Source organism: Clinocottus analis, unplaced genomic scaffold, assembly GCF_023055335.1.
Source record: "Clinocottus analis isolate CAN_PGR_092001 unplaced genomic scaffold, fCliAna1.0.p SCAF_12, whole genome shotgun sequence".
Classification (NCBI taxonomy): Eukaryota; Metazoa; Chordata; class Actinopteri; order Perciformes; family Cottidae; genus Clinocottus; species Clinocottus analis.
Window position 1 is genome coordinate 2,721,710 of NW_027175843.1, and position 23,585 is coordinate 2,745,294.

The following is a 23,585-nucleotide window of genomic DNA, read 5'->3' on the forward strand; positions in this document are numbered from 1 at the left end:
ACAAAACACACGCATCATTAATGTGGCGGCTTAACACTGCTGTGTGAAATTCTGCAATTTAAATAAATGGAAATGCTAAAAAACAATAGATAAACTTACTGGATTCCTCTGCACCAGCTCCTGGTTGTTTGCCACCGCTGTCAACCAAATGATGGTGATCACGGAGTTCAGCACAAAGGAGAAGAAGAGGTTTTTGTGAAGCGTGATCCTTTGGCAACTTAAACTCCTGCGAGAAGACAAAAGGCGACATTAAGTCCTGGCCGCGATTCATTTATGCAGCCGACGGGACAGACGCGTGGGTCCGTGAGGCGCGCTGAAGACGAGGTCCGTTGACTCACTTGAAATGGACGAATATCCCGAGGGAGATGAAGAGGGAGGTCAGTGACAGGCCGTGTCCGATGAGCGCTAAGTAGTAAAGATTCATTGCAGTCTGGATAGAAAAAGAAATAGACGCAGATTAGATTAGATTATCTGGATCTCCTAACGACTGCCTTGTTGTGAGACGATACTAATGCGCTCTTGAAGAGGCCTCATATCCTTTACTCCTACAGTCATTTATGTGAGGATGACACTACAATCATGTTAAAATAGGATTTTTGCTTATTACGTCAATAATTACTGATTTTGTTATGTATGTTATGTATGTACGTGGTCATTGGAGAATAATAGAATTATAATGGGGACCCCTCATCCTTTCATCAATTGCCCTCCCGTTGACAATTATTGTTTTTTTGATCATCCCAGTACATTTCATGCCAACATGAGCGTGACACTTGTACAGAGCTCTGTACTAAAGTGAAATAAATGCATGTGAGAGGATGAGGCGTCTACTGCCACCACACACGATGCACGAGTGACCTCTCACCATCCTTTCATCACTGCAACTCTACAGCAACTGTCCACACAGATTTATAATGCACGTCAGCGCTGATCCCGACTGGCTTGCTTTCATTCTACACCCATCTGGTGCCCTTTCATGAAGCGACCTACCATTCTGCCTTCGTTGGTGTGTTCATTGCAGAGGGTGTAGTTGGTCCACGTCCGGTTGCTCTCCGGATGCAGGAACCAAACACCACTGTCGGTGCAGATCTTTGTGACCATCTCTGCAGGTAAGAAATGATGCAATGATGAGAGGACAAACCACCTTATACTTACACTTACATACACCTTGTATTATAATCCTGTCGTCGGCTTCTTAGCTAGAGGATACTTCTTGGCATTTGTATTCACGGCTAAGCGGGTGGGAAACCTCGGGCTAGGTCAAGAAGAATATTCCCTTGGACACACAACCAAATATTAACACACATAAAGCTATGAAGAGCAGTTTTTAGAGGGATTGAATCTAATTATACATCTGCATGTCCTGTTGAAGGATGTGCTGTACTGAAGTTTTTTAGCTCAGGATCTTCCAGCTTTTTACAACTATTATAAACACAATCATGCACACAACAAACCTAATGTAAAGCACAGTTTTTTTACCTGAAGGATCAAAATCCTGGAAGTAGTCGGGGCAGTGCTGCTCGGAGTTCACCCCGGCCCTGGTGTCGTCCCAACACAGCCAGCCATCCCAAGTGCGGTTACACATGGGCTCTAAAAACCACAGGAAAGGACATCTTATTCAGAAAGATAATCAATAAATATAAGTATGAAAACATAGTTTTCCTACTCCTATTCATTAGAGATATTATTACTTTTATATACTGTGATCCAGTCTAAAGGATTTTGTCCTACTACACTAAACCCAAATAATACTAGTGTAGAATTTTGCGAGCAGTTTATTCAAATGACTCCTGACAGCTGTAAAGTTCAGAAGCATGAAGCTTAACGAGCTACCTTGTCTGCCTTGAGGATCGTCCTTCATTATCTTTTGATAGCACTCAAACTGTGCCGTAACTATCTTGTTCCTGGTGAGTCCTATCTCGTGGTAGACGTTGGTTGGATGCTGCTGCTGGGTTTCGTTCACCTCCAGGCTCGCCTTCACAAAAATCTGCAAGGAAACGGAGACACGAATACATCTTTTCGGTTCTGATTTTAATCAAAAGGCTGTTTTGCCCAAATTGGTCTTGACTGGTGTCTCACTGGAGACAAGTACATGAACGCCACAGAGCAGCCATAATCAGGGCAGAATTTTTTTTTATTTCAAAGTCCACTGAGATTCATCCCGGGGAAACAGAAAAGTGTTTGCATGCGAGCATATGTCTGGAACCAATTTTTGGCTGACTCTATGGGACTGTCCATTATATTCTACTTACAGTGCCAAGAAAGGGAGTCCAACATACACAAGCTTCCATTAAATCCATTTGCGCTTCATGGAAAATATGACATCTTTGCAGAAGTATTGCCAAACAGATATGTTCAGCTTATTCATCACACAGCAGATTCTAACCTGAAGCAACTTTTAAATCCATCACAAAATCCTCACCATGAACTGAAACTAACGAAGACAAAGTCAGTCACGGTTGAATTGTGTTGCAACTTAAACAGGGAACAATTTATTTTAATGGAAGTGTGTGTAGAAATAGTCAAGTTTTTTTTAGTTGATAAACAATACATTTTCATACCATGGTGTACTGTGAACTATGTGCAACCCAACTAAGCATCGACCCATTAGATGTATTCACACAGGTACATTTATTTAATGGAGTATAAGTTGTGCGTTCTTAGGATTTGGCTGACTGCATGCAGGCCGTCCTACCTCGGTCACATTACACAGCAGCATGAGTGCCACCATCCCGCTCCGCACAACGTTATCCATCTTGCGTTTGGCCATGTCAGAGCCGGTCGATGAGCTAACAGCTGCAGATCTGGAACAGAGAGAATAAAAATATGGCGCACTGTTATTAAAGCAAAAATAAAGGCCACTCCATAACACTCCTTATCGCTCGTACTGTTGACAAAGCCCATACAATAGAGAACATGACACACAACAACTTATTTTCAACATACACAGATTTTTTTCTGTTTGCTGTTTCTGAGCCTTTTTTTTTTTTTAAACGTCAAACTTATGTTCAAAATCATCTTCGTGGAAACGAAAAGCAGCTAATGGACCAGCAAGTTACCAATTCGTGAATTAATAATACATATCATTTGTCCAGCGCTTTAAAAAGTATACTCAAGGGCACTTTGCACGGAAATAAAAAGAGAAACAGAGAAAGTAAAAACAAATAACAACAACGACAGCAATGAAAGAGGGAGAAGGTCGGGGGCTAATGGATCACAGATTAAAAGCACGTTTAAACACGTGGGTTTTGAGTGCAGTTATGAAAGCGAGGAGTGGGGGGAGAATGTCTAAGGTGTCGGGGGGGAGGTGGGCGGGGGCGGCACTGGAGAAGGTCCAGCGCTTGGACGGATGAGAGGCTGAGAATGTTTGCGGCGGCGGATCTGAGGTTGCAGGCTTGAGTATGTGTAGGAAGTCAATGAGGTATGAGAGGGAATGTTATGGAGGGCTTCGTAGGGGGATTTTAAACTTGGTTACTTGTCAAACAGGGAGCCAATGGAATAGCGACAACGTGGACTTAACAACTGTAATATGTGCGTGTTTACTCCTTTGCAGGCAACATGGCGTGCTATCACTGACTGTCCATTAGGCCTGTTTTAGAGTGAAATGTGCCCACCGTGGTGGGAGTATATTGGCTTTGCGATCGAACGACACGGCTGACACAATGAGCCGTTGAAATCAGTCCAACAGAACTCCATCCATCGCAGAAGTTCTGGTTCCCTGACAAAAGTTATAGAAGCACACCTGAGATGACAAAAACCCCAGCGCTCGCCCTGACGCTGTGATAGTGTGTGTGTGTTACTTGTGTGTGTTTTTTTTGTTAGTTTGTATAAAAGATGGCGCTGGTGTCTCATCAAAGCAGAATCCCAGAAAGTTGTTCGGGGCAACGCTGCAGCCAACCGTCACGGCTGCTGCATCGGAGATGAGACCAAATTCAAATGGATAGTTTCCCCCAGGTCCAACAAATCTGCTTTGCAAAGCAGTGATACTTTAGGATACTTTAAGCCCGCCTGCTATAGCTAACGTGCAGCTATCGAGGACGTCTGCAATAGCACCGACTCTCTGTGTTCAGATTCTAGAAGGTTTTTTTTTGCCATAAATCTATCACAACACAAACCGGGTGTTTTACACTGGCAACCGTAGGTAGTAAAGCATTGTTAGAATGAGAAGATCACAGGTTAATTGTCTTGAGCAGCGCAGAAACAACAGGAGACGGAGAGAGAACCTGAACCCGGGGTGACATACATGCAGGTACATGGCCTTCAGGAGTGGATTACATCTCTTTCAGATGTGAAATTCAATAACTTCTTTCGTCTTTCATACCCCAAAGGAACTAGGTCATGAGTTGTATTTGCAATATCTCAAGTCTAATTAAATTTGGTGCAATGGAAACAGCTCGAAAAACTCTGCAACAGGAAATTAGTAAAATGCATTGAAAGGTGGGGGAGGGGGGGGCAATCACAAGAAACATGGCCTCAGCACACACACATTTGTTTTCTATAACTGAGTCAAGTTGTGTTTGTGCTAAAAACCTCAATAATCAAATACAAGTGCAACATGTTTGATGTCCTAAAAGAAAGAAAGAAAGAACGTACAAAACAAACCGCTCCCTGCACAGGTTCTGCTTTCCAATCTCTGCAAATCTCTCGTTCTAATCCTGTGTGACCGATACATTTCATTTATTAAAACTCTGTCGTGGCGCAGTTTGTTATTAGTGAAGTTTTACTTCTATAAACTGACGGCATCTAACGAATCTGCACTGATCCAGTCAGTGGACGGCTATCAGCAAAACATTGCAGATATAAAGTGCACCTAAACCGGCATTGATTTAACTTGGAGAGCTTTTCTTTTAGGTGCCTGAAATAGGTTTTGGTGTCGACCCCGTCCACAGCATCACATTACCGTTAACCTTGTTGGTAACCGCTATCTGCTTCTTGAATTGGGGTCTACTGTAGATGCACTCACTACGGATAAGTACCTGATACAACCCCACTACTAGTTACCTCACAACTACTTACCCCACTACTAGTTAGTTGTGTTGCCTAATCCTAAGCAGTCCTTTCACAATCTTAACCCTGTGGCATCGTGTGTTTTTCTAATATAAATGTTGTAGCAAAGCATATTGTGTAAAGATACAATGAGCAATACTATTATCATATTTTATCATATTTATCATAGCAATACTATTATTTTATTATATTTATAGCAATACTATGATCATATTTTTGTGCAATACTGTTATATCTTTTGTGCATTATTTGTATTTATTTTTTTTACCTTAAGTTTATTGTAATTCTGCGTTAAGAGGACCGAGCAAAATAATCTTTTCTTTGTATAGAATAACTGTCTGTTATCTGTTATTTTATGACAGTGAAAACATCCTGAATCTTAACACCTGAGCATATTCAGGAAACACATTTTTGGTTCAGAAACGGCATTATTCAACAAATCCAGAGGTTTGCAGCGATCTACCATGCCACAACATGTTTCCATAAACCATATTTTGAATACTACAACATACGCAATAATAATGGAGCTTTGCTTAAAAGTTGGATATTCATTGTTTGGTTGCCAAAACACATTAAGTACAGTCTTGCTCCACACTGACAAAGGAGGCGGAGCAACACAGCACTGAGATCTGACCCAGTTGATTCCTACAAGTCTCCCTGCAGCTCTGTCACCAGAGGGACCGGCCCGGTGCCTCCTCAAGTCTGCTCAGAGTTAAAAACTGCATTACCCTGGGGAGAGGAGGAAGAGGAGGAGGAGGAGGAGGAGGAGGAGAAAGAGGGGCTGGGGGAGGAGGAGGGGCTTTCTGAAAGTGGGATTGTAAAACATTATGGTGATTAGAAACAGCCAGGAAAGGATCAGCTGCTCTGTAGCACATGCACACGCAGATACACACACACACACACACACACACACACACACACACACACACACACACACACACACACAGCACTGTTCCGCAGCTGTTTCTTGGCAGAGGCTGTTTTTTATACATTAGCAGACTGATACAGAGGAAATATTGTCAGATGGCAGCACTGAGCACACGTTGCAGAACGCTTCACCACAATGTTGCGTATCGCTAGTTGTGATTCGTTTTAAAAATAAATGTTTTGGGCGATTACTTGATTGTTTTCTTCTTCTTACATTTAACTCATACTGAAGGTGGTAGTTGATGTGGTGGGATATGATGGACTATGTTTACTGTGTAACATGGAAGATCATGATCAACAGCAGGCGAGTAAACTAATTGTCAAATATTGGGGTAAAACACGTCAGGTTTTAAATCCATTTGGTCCAAACAAAGATACATTATTCTTTTTCAATTCTTCAGAAAACCTCTTCAAAAAAGCTGTTTTTGTTTTTTCAAAGAACCCCAGAGAATAGGTTTTCAATCCTACGTGTCCAAAGACCAACCTTGTCTCCTACTGCCACACAGCATGCACCCGATATAGAATAACCATTATGTGCATGAGCAACTTTCATTTCCACGACAGGAAGCAGTGGAATGTCCCAGCCCAGTCACAACAAGCCGTAATCTAACACGACCACAACGTTTCTCTTACCTTAAAGCTGGATTACAGTAAAGTGTTCCAGTGAGGTGCTATCAATGACTTTGGAGGGCTTGGATATGTATGAGCTGATGCACCGCTGCTTTGTTACAAGGAATCATCTGAATTCTTGAATGGAATCAGTTTGGAAAAAAGGTCCGGCACTTTCAAAACATACTTGGTCGGTTGTTGGATGAAATGTCTGTCAATCAAACCCTTGAACTCTGGCTGGAGTCCAAAGAAGAGAGAAAATATCTTTTCCACTTTTGCTTTTCCTTTCTATTTAAACATACTCTGATGTAACTGATGCTAACCGCTTCAGGAAGCCGCCCCCCCACACACAAGCTAACGGTGATCCAAATGTCACACGATCCAGAAGCACACATCGGTAGCAATGTTTTGCAGTAAATATATCGAAGTGAATGAACAGATAAATGAATGATGGTCCACAAAACCCCAGAAACCTGAAAATAACTCTAAAATATAGATTCCAGCTCAAAGCTAAGAGAGCAAACCTCTACAGGAGGCACAACACTTGATTATTGATCCGCTCGGGTCAACTCCATCCAACCGCGAGCTGTGGGTGGTCCACCATTATATGTAGTACCTTCAAGAGTGTTTCGCAGAAGTGGTTAGTCATGGACTCTTTGCACAAGAGCTGACATCACCTACATCTGCCAGCGTGCAGAAGAATACCTGGAAAAACAGTTCCACGCAGGAACAGCTGTTGTCTTCTCGCCCAGTGCCAGAGCTCGGCCTACTTATCAACTCCCCGCTGTCCCCACAGACACTGTAAACATCCTCCTGCCCTCGCAGGATGTTTGGCGCCACATACTCTGAGTTCCACTCAGTGGCATTCGGATGTCCATTAGGCCGGTGAGGGGCAATAACACCGTTACTGGTGCGTAACTATTTTACAGCTGGGAAACCGGCGTAAGTAGAGAGGGGAGTAACCAGGAGAACTGGCATATCTGGTTGCCTCAGATGCTGGGGCAAACTCACGCAAAAGTAAAGCGTCTTGTGAAAGCAGTTTTGAGGAATGTGGGTACGGCACTCTGTTGCATTGAAAATTCCCTTCAAAATAAAAGCACAGGGTAATTTTTGCCCACACAAAGGATCCGTGACTCACTGAAAACGGGTCTGACACCAACGTTCTACGAGGTGCCGGTGCCACGACTTAAAAACTAGTGGCAAATGCTGCGGCATCTCGTAGAATTAGTGGCAACTGCTCGTAGATGCCCCGGCGTCTGAGGTGGGAACCGGACGTGCCGCGACGTGCCACCGGATATGCCACTATGAGGTGCCGGTGCCACGATTTGAGCTTGCTCTGACTAGACTGATGGAGTCCCTTCATGCAGAGGCATGGATATGATATCTTAGGATAAAAAGTTAGTTTTAGGAAAGTTCAGCAACACAATAACTTAGTTTAGGTTTAGGAAGATATCGTGGTTTGGGTTAAAATAACTACATAAGGGGTATTACTGAAATACGGATGTTACGTGGCAGAACATTCCTTGTTGACTTCTCGTTTCACACGGGAAACAAACTTTTTTAGTTTGACCCATCCACCTCCTCCACCACCCACCAGCAGTGGGTTTTTGCTGTCTTTATTTACACTTCCTGGTTCACGATTACCTGGATTGCAAGAAAGAGTTTTCTGGGATATCTACAAAATAAAAGTCCAAAATGCTACAAATGCTGTTTGAGAACGGCCTGCAGAAAGACAACAAAGACACCTGGAAGTAAATATAGATTATGTGGTAATTCTTCTTTTCAGGTGGTATTGAACATGCTCTCTTTTGACAATTTAATTCTCAATAGAAAGAGATATTCTCCCTTTCACCAAAAGCCGAGACAATTCCAACTTATCCAGCCGGCTTTTCCGAGCATCTGCAAAGCTAAACACGGCAATGTTGCACTGCAATGTTGGCTCGATTACGTCATCAGTCTCTGAAAAGCCAAACACAAAACTGCTCACCGGTATAAGTATCTTGTGCTGTACGAACCAGCACGGAAAATGGTGGCGATTTTTAAATGACCTGCAGTCTTATATCAATGCGAGAAACAGTGGGAGTCAGGAAACCATCCGGTTCTGGGTCATCTTCCAAGCCCAGTTAGATTTATATAAACATATGAATATAGCAAATAGCTCTTTGTAGTTCTAAAAGCAGACTGCACCTAAAAAAGCTAGTTCATATCTTGATTCCTTTATGAAGATATAAGAACATTACCTGTATATCTACAAATATGGAAAGATTTTTTTTTAAATCAAGGGTTTACTAAACTACATAATCCTAAATAATCCTTTCGTTCTCGATGTTGCAGCCTCTGAAATAATATTAAAGACATCCAAACTCCCAAATGTCAATACCTGCCTCAAAAAAGAAAATTGAGAGCCCTCAATATGAAGTACTGAGGTCTACAGCCGGTGATGAAAGAAAGAGAAATAATATCTTGATGAAGGTCACGTTCTCAGCAAGACCGAGCATGATGGCCACAACATATATCTTTAAAATCATGACGCTAAAAGAAACTCAACTGGATGAAATGTGCCGACGGGAGTCCGCCCAGCGCCCCTCTGGCCGTGTTGTCATAAGATGAGAGACTTCCATATTCTCTGTACGTGCGCTGCATCACATAAGAATGATTTCTTAGCGTCGAACAAAAAGAAAGAGCTCTAGCGTGACGTGTTTACTCCAGTTTGGCCACATGCAACACACACGTGTCCCCAGTGTGAGCCTTGACCAGCTGCTGACATTGTTGCCTCAGCGTCACACACATTTGTTGGGAAACAGCTTCTGCTAAGTCAGACGCAGATAATGGACAGCGAAACTCCTCTCTTTCAATGATACATGGATGGAAAACTTTATTAATCCCCAGTGGGGAAACTTATTTGTCACCATAGACAACGACAGACTCATACAGACAACAACAGACAAGGTTTCTTAATGTTCTTAAGATTTCCTTTGCATTTTTATTATGTCCCATGTATTATGTATTATATTAATTACCTTTATTTAATCTTCTTTGTTTCACCAAAATGACTTAAATATTCGTAAATGATCCCGACAAGGAAATCTTGACAAGGACAGGGAAGAAGGAATGGGCTCAGTTTCCAGCCGGTTTGGTCTCCTGCTGCTTTCTGTCATTTTGTGAGCACAACCGGAAATTCAAAGAAAATCCCACCGCTCTCTTCGGTCGTTACCGGGCGCCTAATTACAAGGAACTGGTGCAGGAGAAGCTTTTCTTTCTGTCGTGGAAACACGGTCCCCTCTGAGAACTTCCTGTCTTAGTCAACAAGACCAAATATAGATACCCAGGTCCCAAAGCAGTTTAGCCTTTTTGGGCCCCTATGTTTTAATTAAGAACTTTGAAAAGCCCAGACTTAGACGATAGAGAAGACAGTGTTATGCCATGTCATGTTACTATAATGCATTTATGCATTTCACTAACAATTATCTTCAACATTAGTTTGTACAAACTGAATTCTGGTGGGACAGAAAAGCTCATCCTGTCTTTTTTTTCTTTTTCTTTATAAACGATTAAGATTAAAGAGTATAACTATGCTATCTATTGTGAAGCGACACACACCCTTTTGTTTACAGAGGAGTGTTCACAAACTACACTTTCTGGGCAATTTGGGGGAGACATCTTGTAAATAAACTCTTTTAATGTAACATTAATATGTCTTTGTCGGGCCCTGACTGTAGACACGGCTTTGCTGGAATTAAATAGAGAAGGTTTCTACCAATGCTCCAGTTCCTACCCACAACATGTAGATTTGCTCTCACACATTAATGAAAATGTATTCCCTGAAATTAAATGACGTATTACTGAAGTTGAATTGACAAATAAAGTGCTGTAGTGGACAATTCCCAAGGGCTCAGCTGAACATTTAGATAATCTAAAGCAAAGATGTCAACGTCCAATTCACTGATTTTGCCCAAACCACAGGACGCGAGCGCAGACCTCCGTGTTGCCGAGGGCACCGCCAGATGTCAGGGAGAACAATAACAATCCCACCCAGATGTGAGGGAGGAGCCCTCTTTGTTTCATAAACACACCTCCCTTTTGCTCTCAGTTCCCCGACTAATGCACGCAATATTGTTTGCATTATTTCGCGGAAAGAGGGAAAGATGGAGATAGCGTTCTCGCTCCGCCAACAATCCAGATGCTGAAGTATTCATCTCATTGCTGTCACGCCCTCGCTACCGGCTCGCCAGCGTTCTCGGGGGCGAGCACATGGATCTGCTTACGACTAAGGTGCTGAAAAGAGAGGAAAAGACGGCATTCTGATATGTGGTGCATGGGGGAATACGAAAGGAGAGGATACATATTATTGCATGATATCAGATGTTAGATACGCAACCAATCACATCGGTCCGTCGAGCCCTGGAGGCCGTGTGGTTACAGTAAAGGACCGCTGATGCAGCACAGTATCCCGAGGATTTATGAATATTCAAAGAGTATGTCACACAGCATCTTCTCCCAGGGCCAATGTGCAGAGCATAGTGTCTTTATATAGCACGACTGATAAGGCAATGTGTGGGAGTTCTTGTCCCTTTATAAACCAATTATTCAGCCCGGTCTCACTCAGACCAGGCTGAATAATTGGTTTATAGATGTATAGAGATAGCAACGCCTGGGGCAGTGGCCCTTTGGCGTTTTCATACAAACACACAAGATAAACTTTAGCGTCGGTTTTAACTACCTCCAATATGAAAATATCGGCGTCATCGTTATTGGTAAGAGAGTCAAAACATTGAGCTGAAAGACGCTAAAGCTGCAAAACTGAGAGGAGCCACAGAGTTGGTTTATAATTCATCATTAGTACCTGTGACTTTGTTCTCATTTGAGTAATAGTAAATATAAATACATCTAATAGTGCAGCTTTGAAACTTTTGTCGACTTGTCACATTTTGACCAAATTCAATTAGTCAATATGAGACTGTTGAGACGTTTCTTGAAATTTAAATCAGCCATTTATTACATAAGTTGGCAGCATTTTCCAGTGAAGGCATGAGAAAAAAAAGGGTTCTGAAATTGAGAAGAAGGCGAAACGGCTGCTCTAAGTAGCACTGCTATTAAACATGAGTACAAAGTGTCATGTCTGTCCTAAACGGTATGATTCAACACCCTGATGACCACACAGAGAATGTTTAAGATGGACGAAAATATCACAAAGCTGCACTTTCAAGTGTTCATGAAATAGACGGTCCCACAGGTGAGTCACACTGTGCTGGATGTTAAGTATGTGTGAGCTTTAAAAAGAGGTCTGCCAGTTTAACGCCAGTTTTCAAAACAACACGGAGAGGCTAACAAAGTCCCATCGATGCCAAACACTCAGAGCCTGAGCTCTGAAGCCGGCACATGAGTCACAAAAAAAACCTCCATTGTGGGGAGGAACTGCTAAACACAGCGGCGTTATCAAAGAGCAAACAGCTCACTGAAACGGATAGATGCGCTGGTATTGTGTCAGGATGCATTACATCCCAAAGACGTCCTCAATACTGAAGATATAGTAACATAACACCTGATCCATCATCCAAACTAATCATAAGGAGCTCTCGTAAAGCTAAACTGTGGGCTCCCGTTTAGGTTTTTTTATTCAGCTTTCATGCAAATAACTTCTAAAAACTCTTTTTTTTTTTGGCAAATCATTCGCTTCTTTGCTGAGAGTATTGATACCCCTCTCAGGGCTTAATCCTCTAAAACATTTTTTTGCCTGTCTGCAAAAAAAGAAGAAGGAGAAATTGCACTGAGCTGCTAAACCTTTGAGGCCGGTTTGCACTGTGATGTCATTTGTTCAATACTTGCTGTGGACCCCAACCTTCGAGATGGGGCAGGTAGTTGGTGCTCAATTAATTGCCGATGCAATCCATCCATCCAGTTTGGGTCGGGTCGTGGTGGCAGCAGGCCCAGCAGGTCGACCCAGGCTTCCCTCTCACCCGCAACGCTTTCCATCTCGCTCTGGGGCACCTTGAGGCGATCCCAGGCCGGCCGGGAGATATAACCCTCTGGCGTGTCCTCGGTCTTCCCTGGGGTCTCTTCCCAGTTGTGGACGTGCCTGGAAAACCTTTAATGGGTCCAGGAAGCATCCAAATTAGATGCCCGAACCACCCCGGCTGACTCCTTTCGATACGAAGGAGTAGCGGCTCGACTCCGAGCTCCCTCCTGATGTCCGAGCTCATTACCCCTCTATCTCTTAAGGCTGACCCTACGGAGGGAACTGATTTCGGCCGCTTGTATCCGCGACCTCGATGGTACTCCAGTCTTTGTGAATTCGCCCTTCACTGTGGAGTAAAATGTAGCTAAAGCCAACAGCTGCTTAGCTTAGCATGACAGGACATTGGGGGGAAACAGCTAATCTGTCTGAGGACACTGACTCACACATGGTACTTAAGGTCGAGGCACGTTGAGGCAACACTTACTTGAGCATTTTCCCGTTAAGCGACTTGGAAGACGATGGTGGTACTTGAAGTTTGATCAAATTGACAGCTGGAGGTTATTAGAGGATAAACTCCAGGATGAATAATGTGTCAAAATGAATGCAGAGAATTTATCATCTCTCGACCCCTCTGATGTATTTCAGATGTGATTGTTGAGAAGGGGCCTGACCCTCTGGTTGGGAACCACTAAACTAAATAATAGAGCTGTCCATAAAGCAGAGGAAACAAGCTCCGATTGGACGACTCCAACACTAAATCAGTTAGTTATATGTTGATGTTTTTTACATTGTGTCAACATGTAAAGTACTAATGGATCTTTTCATCCAACCTTCATTGAGAAATCCTATTTCCAAACACAATGAGCTGAACACAGACATGCCATTAGTTGTTGGAAAGACCACGTCGCATTTCCTCTGTGAATCCGAATACCATTCAATACCATGCCATCATTATTTGAACACGATAAACACCCTGGTTGTCTTGGGTTTCTTTTAAAGGAGGTTAAGAGCACTAGAGTTCTTCCTACAGAAAGGGGATCCTCTTCCACAGGCCGCTAGTCTACGCAAAGGAAAAAATACTACAAATACCTCGATTAAAATACATTGGTTAAAAATAAACCAACGCTCCTGAGTGCGTTTCACCTGCATCGCTGCGAGTAATTCTCCTTGGTGTTAATGCAAATGTTTTGATGCAGCTATAGAGCTTCTTGGCTGCGTTTAAAATAGCCGACCCTGCTGAGAATGTGCTCGCTGTTTCCCCTGAGGCATACAGTACCGTCTGGTGGGAAAGTGTGGCTAATTCCACCGATTCTTTCCACTTACATGGAGCCACATTTTCACAGGTCACTAGATTTTCTTTGTAGAGTGCTTTAAGTGCTCTGACAGGCTGAGGGCTTTACACAACACTTTTTGCTGTCTTGGTTTTTTGTTCCTTAACCTTACAGGTTATTGCTGCTGACAGGTTTTAGCTTCGTGGCTGCAGTTTTGTAGCAGCAATTAGTAGTCATTAAACTGGCAAACAGCCAAAAAGAGGGATTTTCAGGCCTCAAAACTGCCCCGAGAGTTTAAAGTGCTCAATCTGAGAATTCAGAGCTTTCGATATGACACGATTGTTTGCTATTAAAACATATAGTTGACCAGTATCTATACCTGAGCAGAGAGTGAAGTCCCTCCGCCTCAGTATTCGTTGTAATCCGAGCCGGCCGCTCGTGCTTTTAGTGCATGTGAGCGTGCCCAACTGGCGAGCTCATGGCCGCCGCTCTGCACTGTGCTCACACAGCTGTTGCAACTGATAACTGCTCACCCTCGAATCCCACCTCTTGTGAACACTGTTGGCTCTGCCGGCACTTTTCTCTTTTTTTTCCCCGTTGTTTGCATTGCCGCTGTCACCACCGCTAGCCGAGCAACGGCGAGTCAACCGCCACAATGTCGAGAGCCACCGAGAAGCAATAGAAATGCTCCCGATCCCGTACAGAGCCCCTTTAAACAGCTGTTTGCATGTTCTTGCAGATTTGATCTGGGGTGGGGGAATGGTTCCTTACATCAGTGGCTCAATATCAAGCTTTGTGTCTTCTTCTTCTCTCCGTCGGAACATTATAAACCCCCAAATATGTCCTTTGGGATTGCTATGCATCACTATGAGAACCACTCACTAACCTATGTTAATTAAGGGTCATTCTGTCTATTGGAACATTCCCATATGCGTCATGCTTTGTGACACAAACACGAACACGTAGAAGCAGTAGGAATAACGTTTTTTTTTTATGCTTTGAAAAGTTTTGTGTCTGAACTTTAACAGTGAGAGTCTGTGTGTGTGTGTGTGTGTGTGTGTGTGTGTGTGTGTGTGTGTGTGTGTGTGTGTGTGTGTGTGTGGTTCCCCTTCTGGTATTCTCATGACCAAAATAACTCTGGAGCTCGGTCAAATGGACACTGTTTTTAAGAAGGCCCCAAGGAATATCCTCCATGTCCTGTGGGCCCTAGACTTGACCTCCGGGGGCGGAGCTACTCACGTCAATACTAGCGGGCTCAAGTTGCTCCGTATGCCTCGGGTTTGTGTTACAAAAACATTTAAATAACTGCTTCCAGGAGTGAGATATTGTGAAAAGAGCCTGGAACATTGTTTAAGGGGGTCTATTGGAAATGACCACCTATGCAAAAATACAGTAGCAGCCATAATACAAGTGCCATGACTCATAGGGGGCTTCTTCTTAGCCAATGAAACGAGGCTGATTGTAAAAGCTTAGATGTACAAGTAAGTAAAGTCCAACTAAAATTATAATCAGTTTTCTTGTCAGTAACTAAAGGGGAGTGTCTGTGGACATGTGTTTGATTGACAACACATGGCAGGCTGAGCTTCGACATGAAGCAACAAAAAAAAAGCCACACAAAGACAATGGTTCGTTAATGGTTCGGATGAAGAAAACCGACCATTAAATATGATTTACAGGTACGGTTTTGATGTGTCCAACATGCTCCAGCACACTGGCTCATTGTCCAACGAGCCTGCAATGGGGGAATTAGAGGCCGGCAGCTTTGGGTCGGGTGGAGGGTGAGTGAAACGGTTACAAAGGCCGAGTAGACAGCTGAACTCCAGATAAGAGCGGATGTTTCCATTAGACGGGCGCGAGGCGGACAACTGACAAAAACAACTGAAATGCCTCGTGTCACCGTCGGCTAATGAGAGTCTACTGACTCCAAAACGGCTAAAAATAAAACCATTGAACTGACTTCTGGACGTTTGATTTACAGAGCATAGGCGTACGCTTTGAGAAGTTAATATCGGCCCCTTTTTCTTCCTTTAGCGGTACGTCGACATTGAGATTAGTTTCGCTTGTGAATCTGCAAAAATAACCTTGTGATGCAGGTTTTTGGTTTCACTAAACTAACAGGAGACCCGCCCTCCCCCCCCATAGGCATATGAGTTATGATAATGTCCAGTATAAAGATCATGGACATTAATATACACTGTGGTTTTAAAAGAGAAGCAAACTAATTTGGGTCTTTAAGAATGCTTGAAAACCGATTGACCCCAAAGTTTTTGGCACAGCTTACAGAAGTCCGGATTCGACAATAAAAATAGTCACATTTTCTCAGGAGAGGAAGCAAGCTTCTGCTTTCAATGTTTACTCACAGAATATACAGGGAGGAAGAGAAATAAAGAATTAAAAAGGAGGTGCGTCGCTAGTTTTTGAACACTCCTCGGTATCTTTCCCGGCGGACAGAATGCAAACAGCAACATGTGCACATGACGTGACAACAATACAGCACCGCGAGCTCACCACGGGAAGACAAACAGAGAGACGCACAGAGCTTCCCGGGGACAGTTTCCTCTGTTCTGTATATGCCAGGAGCCCCCTGCCAGGCAGTAAATCAGGAAGCCCGTGTCACTGACTGTTTACCTCACACAAACACGATACACCCTTAGAAACCACACAGCCTCTTTCCACTGTCCTCAATCCTCCACAAAGCACTGCGGCTCACTGCCAGCCGCTGCACACAGACAAAGCTCCCCCGATGCTGCTCCTGAAGACATTAGTGCATGACAGTTCTCATCAGGCACTTTGTGTGCTGAAATTAAACCAGAGAGATGGAAGAAAAGACCTTTCATAATGTATGAGCGGAAAAAATTACCTCAAAAGGTGTCACATCCCCGAAACTGAAGCCAGAACCTGAGGCGAGCGCTCGGAGACTGGTGCTTATGTGCATCATTGTGCTTTTGTGTCATGCGATATCGTCGGCCTGAGGTAAGCAGACAGGGGGAGATGAAAAACATATAATGTATACCGTTGATTTGATCCGGGCCGAAGAAGTTTGCGATAACGATAAAGGGCGAGGGAACGGATATGGAACCGGCGTTCACACGCCGCACGCGAGAGCTCCCGACGGTGAGGTAAATCAATGAGATGAAGGCTGCTGACGTCCAGGAGTTAGGTTTTAGGAGGACCGTCATTACTCTTGCGACTGGGAATCGAGCGGCCCCATGCACTCATCGGAGTCGGCTGCCAGAAGTCGGAGACACACGAGACCTCTGCAGAAATCGCGGCAAAAGGAGGGGAACCACTCCTTTTGCTGATTGACTGCAAGCAACAAAAGGAATCCTAAATTCAAGGCCGAAGCCCCCCCCCCCCCCCCCCAACCTTTACACCGCCACTATCAGCTGTCAGCGACAGTGTGAATGAGATTCCACTGGCACAACCTCCCAAAAATGCCATCGCTTTAGGGAGCAGAGCCACCAGAGCACCATGGAGATGGCAGAGGGCTTTGGAAGCTATGCGGCCGAGACCTTTTGTCTGGCCCACTTTTAATAGCTGTTTTCTGGACTCGGGGCAGTAAATGCACCGCATGGCGGTTTAGGGGTTGAGTCTGTCGGGTTTGCACGACCTTCTCACCGCACAATCAGCTCATGTGTTTAGCGGCGGCGGCGGCGGCTATGGGGCGATCGGAGGACTCTCTCTCCGATCCGCCTGGCAGCTTTGGCGCGTCCCGACTGTCCGAAGCGTTGCGACTGGCGGACATGCACGCACGGTGAATTTGAAAGCCCCCGTTTTAACTCGGCTCAGTTTCTGGCATTCCCGAACACGGGCGTCCTTCAACAGCTCATGAATTGCAATCAAGCGGGATTTATGGGGAATGTTTTTCATCGTCGCACTGGTCGCATTCATTTTGCATTTAGAGAAGGAAAGATGGACGAGACGTCCACACGTGTTCACGCTGTGAGATATACTAGAGGGGTTAACGTTGAACTGGGTTCATACACATTTTGACCTATGGATTTCCATGACTTTAAACCACATTTTTATGACCGAATATTTTGTGAAATCTCGGTGTAAACACGGAAAAGTGATAGCATGTTGTATTTAAACTAACAATGAGGATTCCAATGCATACAGCACACATTAAATGACACAAATGAAGGAAAGAGAATAGTTTAAATTAAAATAATAAACATTTATATAGATACCTGCATGTATGCCTGCTGACATTTTGAGCATCCTTCTTTTTAAAGCATATTAATTGTTTTAAACTCAGTGTAAATGAATGTCATGAACACATGACATCATTTTAAAATTCCATGACCGTGAGAATCTTGATTAAAAGATCAGGAAAGCGGAACAATTTATGTCTTTTTTGCTGCACAACATTTTTTTTCAGACTTTCTTTTTATATTACTATTCCTTCTTCTTCTGGTAAATGGTTGGATAGTTTCATTTCTTCAACCCAGTGGTTAAACTGCTCATTAACATATTCAAGGCGATGGTTACAGTTAGACGCTGCGTCACTTTAAAAAAAACTCCAGTGAAACGTGAGCGACTTTGTCTCTGTTGCATGTCTGTGATGATGTCACAAACTCGTGTGCAACGAGCAACAATGAATCAAAATGTTGAGATATCTGCTCAGCCGTTTTGGAGCCAGACTACTGTCAATCAAATCTGACCCACTTCGGTCTCGTGTTTAACTCCTAACATCTCAAAGGAAAACCGTTCAAAGTTTCAACAGTTTTCTGTCTCAATATTTTTGCAATGAACACAATCTTTTCTTCTCTCACTTGTTCTTTTTTTTACCACCACTTCTTTGCTTGTTTTTTTGTGTGTGGGGGGGATTTTTAAGGCTACTTCTAGTTGGTTTATTAACACGAAAAACTATTTGAAACGTTACATTTTTCAAGCCCAAAACAGCTTCTTCCCCATTCATCAACACAGAAGCTCTTAATAAAACATCATCATCTGGGAACACCGCCCCCTGTTTTGCTGCTGCAAAACCTCCGAGTAGTCTGCAGGTCAGCGTGCAGCAGCATCACATGTGACTTGTTGAGGGAAAGAGAAGCAGAACAAAACTCCACTCGCGTCCACAACATTGTCTGTGAACAACCTGCTGCTGCTCCTCGCCTGCTCTCCCACCTCCTCTTGTACAGTGACTCCAGTGCATCTTTCATCAGCACAGCGGTGACCACCGTCATCACATCCTCCTCCTACACATCATCATCATCATCGCCCCCGTCCTTTTCTTTCTTTCTTTCTTTCTTTCTTTCTTTTTTTTTTTGTACTGTCCAGCCCACAAACTTCCAGCATGTCCAAATCTGCAGCTTATGTAACCAATGCAGATAATTTAGCAACCAGTGGCCACCGCTGACATCAAAGCTCCAGTCTGAATGGAGCTGAATCACCGTTGTGTTCCAGTTCAAACAATCTGAAAAGCCTGCGTCTGTGTGCGTGTGCGTGTGCGTGTGCGTGTGTGTGTGTGTGTGCGTGTGTGTGTGTGTGTGTGTGTCGTCCCTTAATATCGATCAGTTCATCTACTGAATGGATGCCAAGTCCAGCACAATGCACAGGGGCAATCTGTGGCTGTATGGCCAAAGTCAGGCATGCATGCATGAATGACTGCCGATGTTCAACGCTATGATATGCTCCTTTAAGTTTATGTAATAACACTGTAAATCAAATCAGAGCGATTAAGCTGCATACTTAAAGTCCATTTAAACATTTTCAATGGGTTTCCATAAATAAGATACTGTACAGTCAGACACACATTGTAAATTATATATATATATATATATATATATATATATATATATATATATATATATATAGAGAGAGAGAGAGAGAGAGAGAGAGAGAGAGAGAGAGAGAGAGAGAGAGAGAGAGAGTGTGTGTGTGTGTGTGTTAAAGCTCTATAAAGCAGATACAGGTGGGTAAGAATATCTCATGAGCACCATGCATGCATTATATATGTGCGTGTGAACGTGCACGACGCGCTTGGATGGTGTCCACGACCCCACACAACGAACACCGCTGTTTCACCATCACGTCCCCCCCCCCCCCCCCCCTCTTCACATCCATCCGGATCACATGCAGCTCTCCACAGAAGTACAGCGGACGGGGAGCTCAGCTGGACCGGAGCGACCCCCCCCCCCCCCCCCCCATCTCCATACTGCTCCTCCGCTCTTTATCTGACATGGATCCTGCAGCATATTCTGTTGTCCGTGCACACATGCCTCGACTCTGGAGCCTAATTATCCAGTGCAGATGTACAGTAAAATGAGCTGATAAACACACACGCATGCATGCATGCATGCACACACACACACACACACACACACACACACACACACACACACACAGAGAGAAGCGGTTAACACGTTGCACTGTTCAAGCCGCGCGTTAAATCCGCTCGACGTTAACTGCAACATGGAAGTAAACACTCCGGATTCTGCGGTTCCTACCAGATAATTAAAACCAAAAAAAAAAAAAAATCCAACAGCAGGCAGGTAGACTTGGGGCTCGGAGAGGAGGGGAGGGTTCGGGGTTCCGAGCTGGAATAGATCTCTCAAAATTACGGCTTCGGCGCAGAGCAGCCAACCACTGCGGATCTCCGGCGCTCAATGAGCGCAGCAGCCGGGGCGGCTGTCAGGTTGACGTTTGGAAGGCAACCCACTACTTCCTGTGACATCACACCGGAGCCTGCAGCAGAGGGAGGACCGGGAGCAGCGGCGAGCGGAACACTATTAGTGCACGAGCAGACGCGGACTCTGCGAGAGCACGAGCGCCAGCACGAGCCTTATTAACCAATCGCACGGGTTGTGGAGTTGGGAGTTCATGTTTTTTTCCAACCGTCAGTGAACCCCGCACGCTGTTTATTATATGATGGGCAATCACTGCGTCGTTCACTTGTGTTTATTGGACAGAAGCAATTCAACCTTTATTGAATTGGGGATTGTAAAATATAATCAGCCTATAAAATATATTACTGATGTGTTATTACTTTGCTTTATCCTGAAATGAACTGAGAAATATACACAGGACAAAACCTCACTGTCCTCACTGGTAACTTTTTCCAATGTTTGTCGCTTAGTATTATTCTGTTATTCAGGATTTGTACTTCTTCTATAAACAAATTAATATTAGGACAATGTGCAATAGACTCCTAAGTAAATCATTGTCTGGTAGATTGATGATGAAAATATCACAATATTAAAAAAAGAACTACAACAGAAATGAGCTTTTAGAAAAAAGCAGCGAACAAAATAAACACATGACCTCAGTGGCACCGCAGCCTCGCAGGGAGTAAAGCTTCAAGAGCAGGTTTTATTTGATGACTTTACATAATTTGAAATTGTTAAAAAAAAAAAAAAAAAAAACAATAGTTGCAGAATCCAATCATTAACAAGAATCCCACACATTGTTTTCAATGTGTTATCAGCTGTTGGAGCCATGACGTCCTTTCTGTACATTGTTTCATCTCATGTGAAAAGGCGTTCTAAGGAAAATAGGAACTACGAATGTTAGCTTGCTATTTAAATGTTTTGTTTTGCTTCTTTTTTTTTGTTGCTGTATGTTAAATATTTCTGTGCTATTTGGAAATAAATCAGACAAAGAACCCGAAGAGAGAGACAAAGTTTATTTCATGAACTCGTACAGTCACATTCATTACAGCCATGTTGTTAAAAGGATACAAGGAAAGAGATTATTGTGCTGGCGAACTCTTTCAAAACTCTTACTTTACACAACACTGCCCCTCTCTGGCTCTCCTCACCAACAACGCCAGCAGGAGACTGCAACCGTGATTTACTGAACCGCATACAATTGATTAAAAAGAAGAAGAATAAAAAAAAAAAAGATGTTCATGTTTAATCCGACAAAAACAAAACACCTCGTTACCTTGTTCACATTGATTTATAGCTGTGAAGACATGGCCATCTTGATTAATGCGGTTCCTTGAGATCATTGTGTGGTTGATCCGGGTTGCCACCAGTTTAATCTGCTAATGCTGTTGTTCACATTGATTCACAATAGTGGAGCAGCTTGTAGAAAAGCTTCAGTTACTGTACAGCAGGGTGAGCATCCATTTTGTTATTGAACAAACATATTGCTTTGGTAGTTTCCCCATACATTTTTGAAGTAAAATGTTATGGGATGATAACAGAGCCCTGAAACTGTAAAATTAAACGCATAATATATTGATTAAAGCATTGATATAAAGGCGCGTCACTGTGGACAGCTGCAAAATTATTATTTTTTGGTCAATGACATATTGAAATAATAATGTAGACAAGGATGATAATTGCATCCGGTCCCGACAAAGGTGAATCACGTACACTAAATGTCATTCGTACATACCGCAGCACTACAAAACAATATATATACGAGTACAGCTAAAACATAAAAGGTGGACATAAATAAAAGGTGACTCCACAGCAGTGCAGGATGGGATGCAGTGTTCAGACCATGTGGTCGACGAGGATGTTTCTGTTTCTCTTCTTTATTCGGATCGTCCTCTTCCCGTGAGCTGCAACCGAAACACGACAGCAAGTTGAACCTATACTTAAAATGCTCACGGACCGATACGTGGACTTCCTGCAATGACACAATCTTAAGTCATGAATTCATGGCGGATAAAACACTCATACCCTTTCTGCTTCTGATGCACTTGGTGATACATTCTTTCCGCAACGCAAAGTTGTTGTCGTTCCCCCCGCAGCCGCTGTAGTGGAACATCTGGCATCTCTTGATCTTGGGGTTGAACGCAAACCTCTTCTCTGCGCCGTTACATGTCCCCGTGTCCACGGGGCTGAAGCACATCTCTAAGGGGCTCAAGGCTGTGGATCAGAAGGAAGAGTCAGAGAGTGCGTTGGGGCTACAAACGACAGCTATTTTCATTTTCAAGCACTCGGGGTCCAAAGCGATCCACATCATCTTGAAGAGCGACCTTCAAATGTTATATCGTGATGTATTTGGATCCCCTTCAGCTTGATTACAAGGTCAGGTAAAGGGGTGGAGCTCCTGCAGAAGAATGATGTTTGCTTTTCATCAGCATCCTCTTAGCTTTTAACTGCTAATTGACATTGTACAAACACAGGACCTTCACCCAGGAGACAGCTGTTTGTGTCCCGTGTAAAGCCAAAAGCAAACATTTAGTAACGTAACATGTGTTATAAAAGGTATTTTTAGTTCAGAAATGGTTGATGTATCCTCGGGTTTGCAGTAAAGTACAATGTCAACCTTGTTTTCTCCAAACTTCACTCCAAATGTGTTCACATCCTCATCCATTCGGCTTCAGTCTGACTTCATGTGCAGTGGCTCTCGTCCTTAAATGGACAGATTTGAAAAAGTGAGAGTTGTGATGACTCCAGAGCGCTGCGTAAGCTTTCCGCTCTATTCTGTTCTTCAGCTCCCCTCATGGTAAGAAATACAGGAAGGTTTTTTTAAAGCAAGCATGAGGTGTTCAGTCATAGCACTGACGGTCTGTTCACTTTTGGAGTCTCATATAACATTCAGTTCAGTGTATTTTGTATGCAAGATTATTAAAATACAACACTAAGAGTCAGACGCATTTCCCTCTGTGGCCCACATTGTATTGTTGAATCATCAATTAATTTTGATTTAAATTCGTTACAGACACAAGAGTCTACAACACAACTTCCCCCACTGACACTTAAAGTGTACATCGCCGTATAACCACAAGATGTCAGTCTTTGTTTTTAACACTGCAATACATGCTTGGCGGAATGACAACATATACTCAAGTTGAATGCCAATTCCACAATGTTAATCGTGTAGCTTTTACTACGAAGCTACCATATCAATGCAGC

At 43.4% G+C, this 23,585-nt stretch overlaps 2 protein-coding genes across 2 annotated transcripts in view; both read right to left on the bottom strand.

Annotated features, from left to right (window-relative positions):
• LOC137783100 (calcitonin gene-related peptide type 1 receptor) overlaps positions 1 to 20,380 on the bottom strand; it is a 28,026-nt gene extending 7,646 nt beyond the window's left edge. Inside the window, exons 1-7 of the mRNA XM_068572882.1 lie at positions 20,220 to 20,380; positions 2,696 to 2,804; positions 1,834 to 1,987; positions 1,480 to 1,590; positions 991 to 1,103; positions 339 to 430; positions 100 to 226 (exon numbers count right to left, since the gene is read on the bottom strand). Of these exons, the coding sequence (XP_068428983.1) occupies positions 100 to 226; positions 339 to 430; positions 991 to 1,103; positions 1,480 to 1,590; positions 1,834 to 1,987; positions 2,696 to 2,770 (672 nt within the window). The 5' untranslated portion in view covers positions 2,771 to 2,804; positions 20,220 to 20,380. The remainder of the gene's footprint in view (positions 1 to 99; positions 227 to 338; positions 431 to 990; positions 1,104 to 1,479; positions 1,591 to 1,833; positions 1,988 to 2,695; positions 2,805 to 20,219) is intronic.
• A 1,011-nt stretch (positions 20,381 to 21,391) lies between these two features.
• Positions 21,392 to 23,585, bottom strand: part of tfpia (tissue factor pathway inhibitor a) — a 33,287-nt gene continuing 31,093 nt past the window's right edge. Inside the window, exons 6-7 of the mRNA XM_068572647.1 lie at positions 22,404 to 22,592; positions 21,392 to 22,282 (exon numbers count right to left, since the gene is read on the bottom strand). Of these exons, the coding sequence (XP_068428748.1) occupies positions 22,215 to 22,282; positions 22,404 to 22,592 (257 nt within the window). The 3' untranslated portion in view covers positions 21,392 to 22,214. The remainder of the gene's footprint in view (positions 22,283 to 22,403; positions 22,593 to 23,585) is intronic.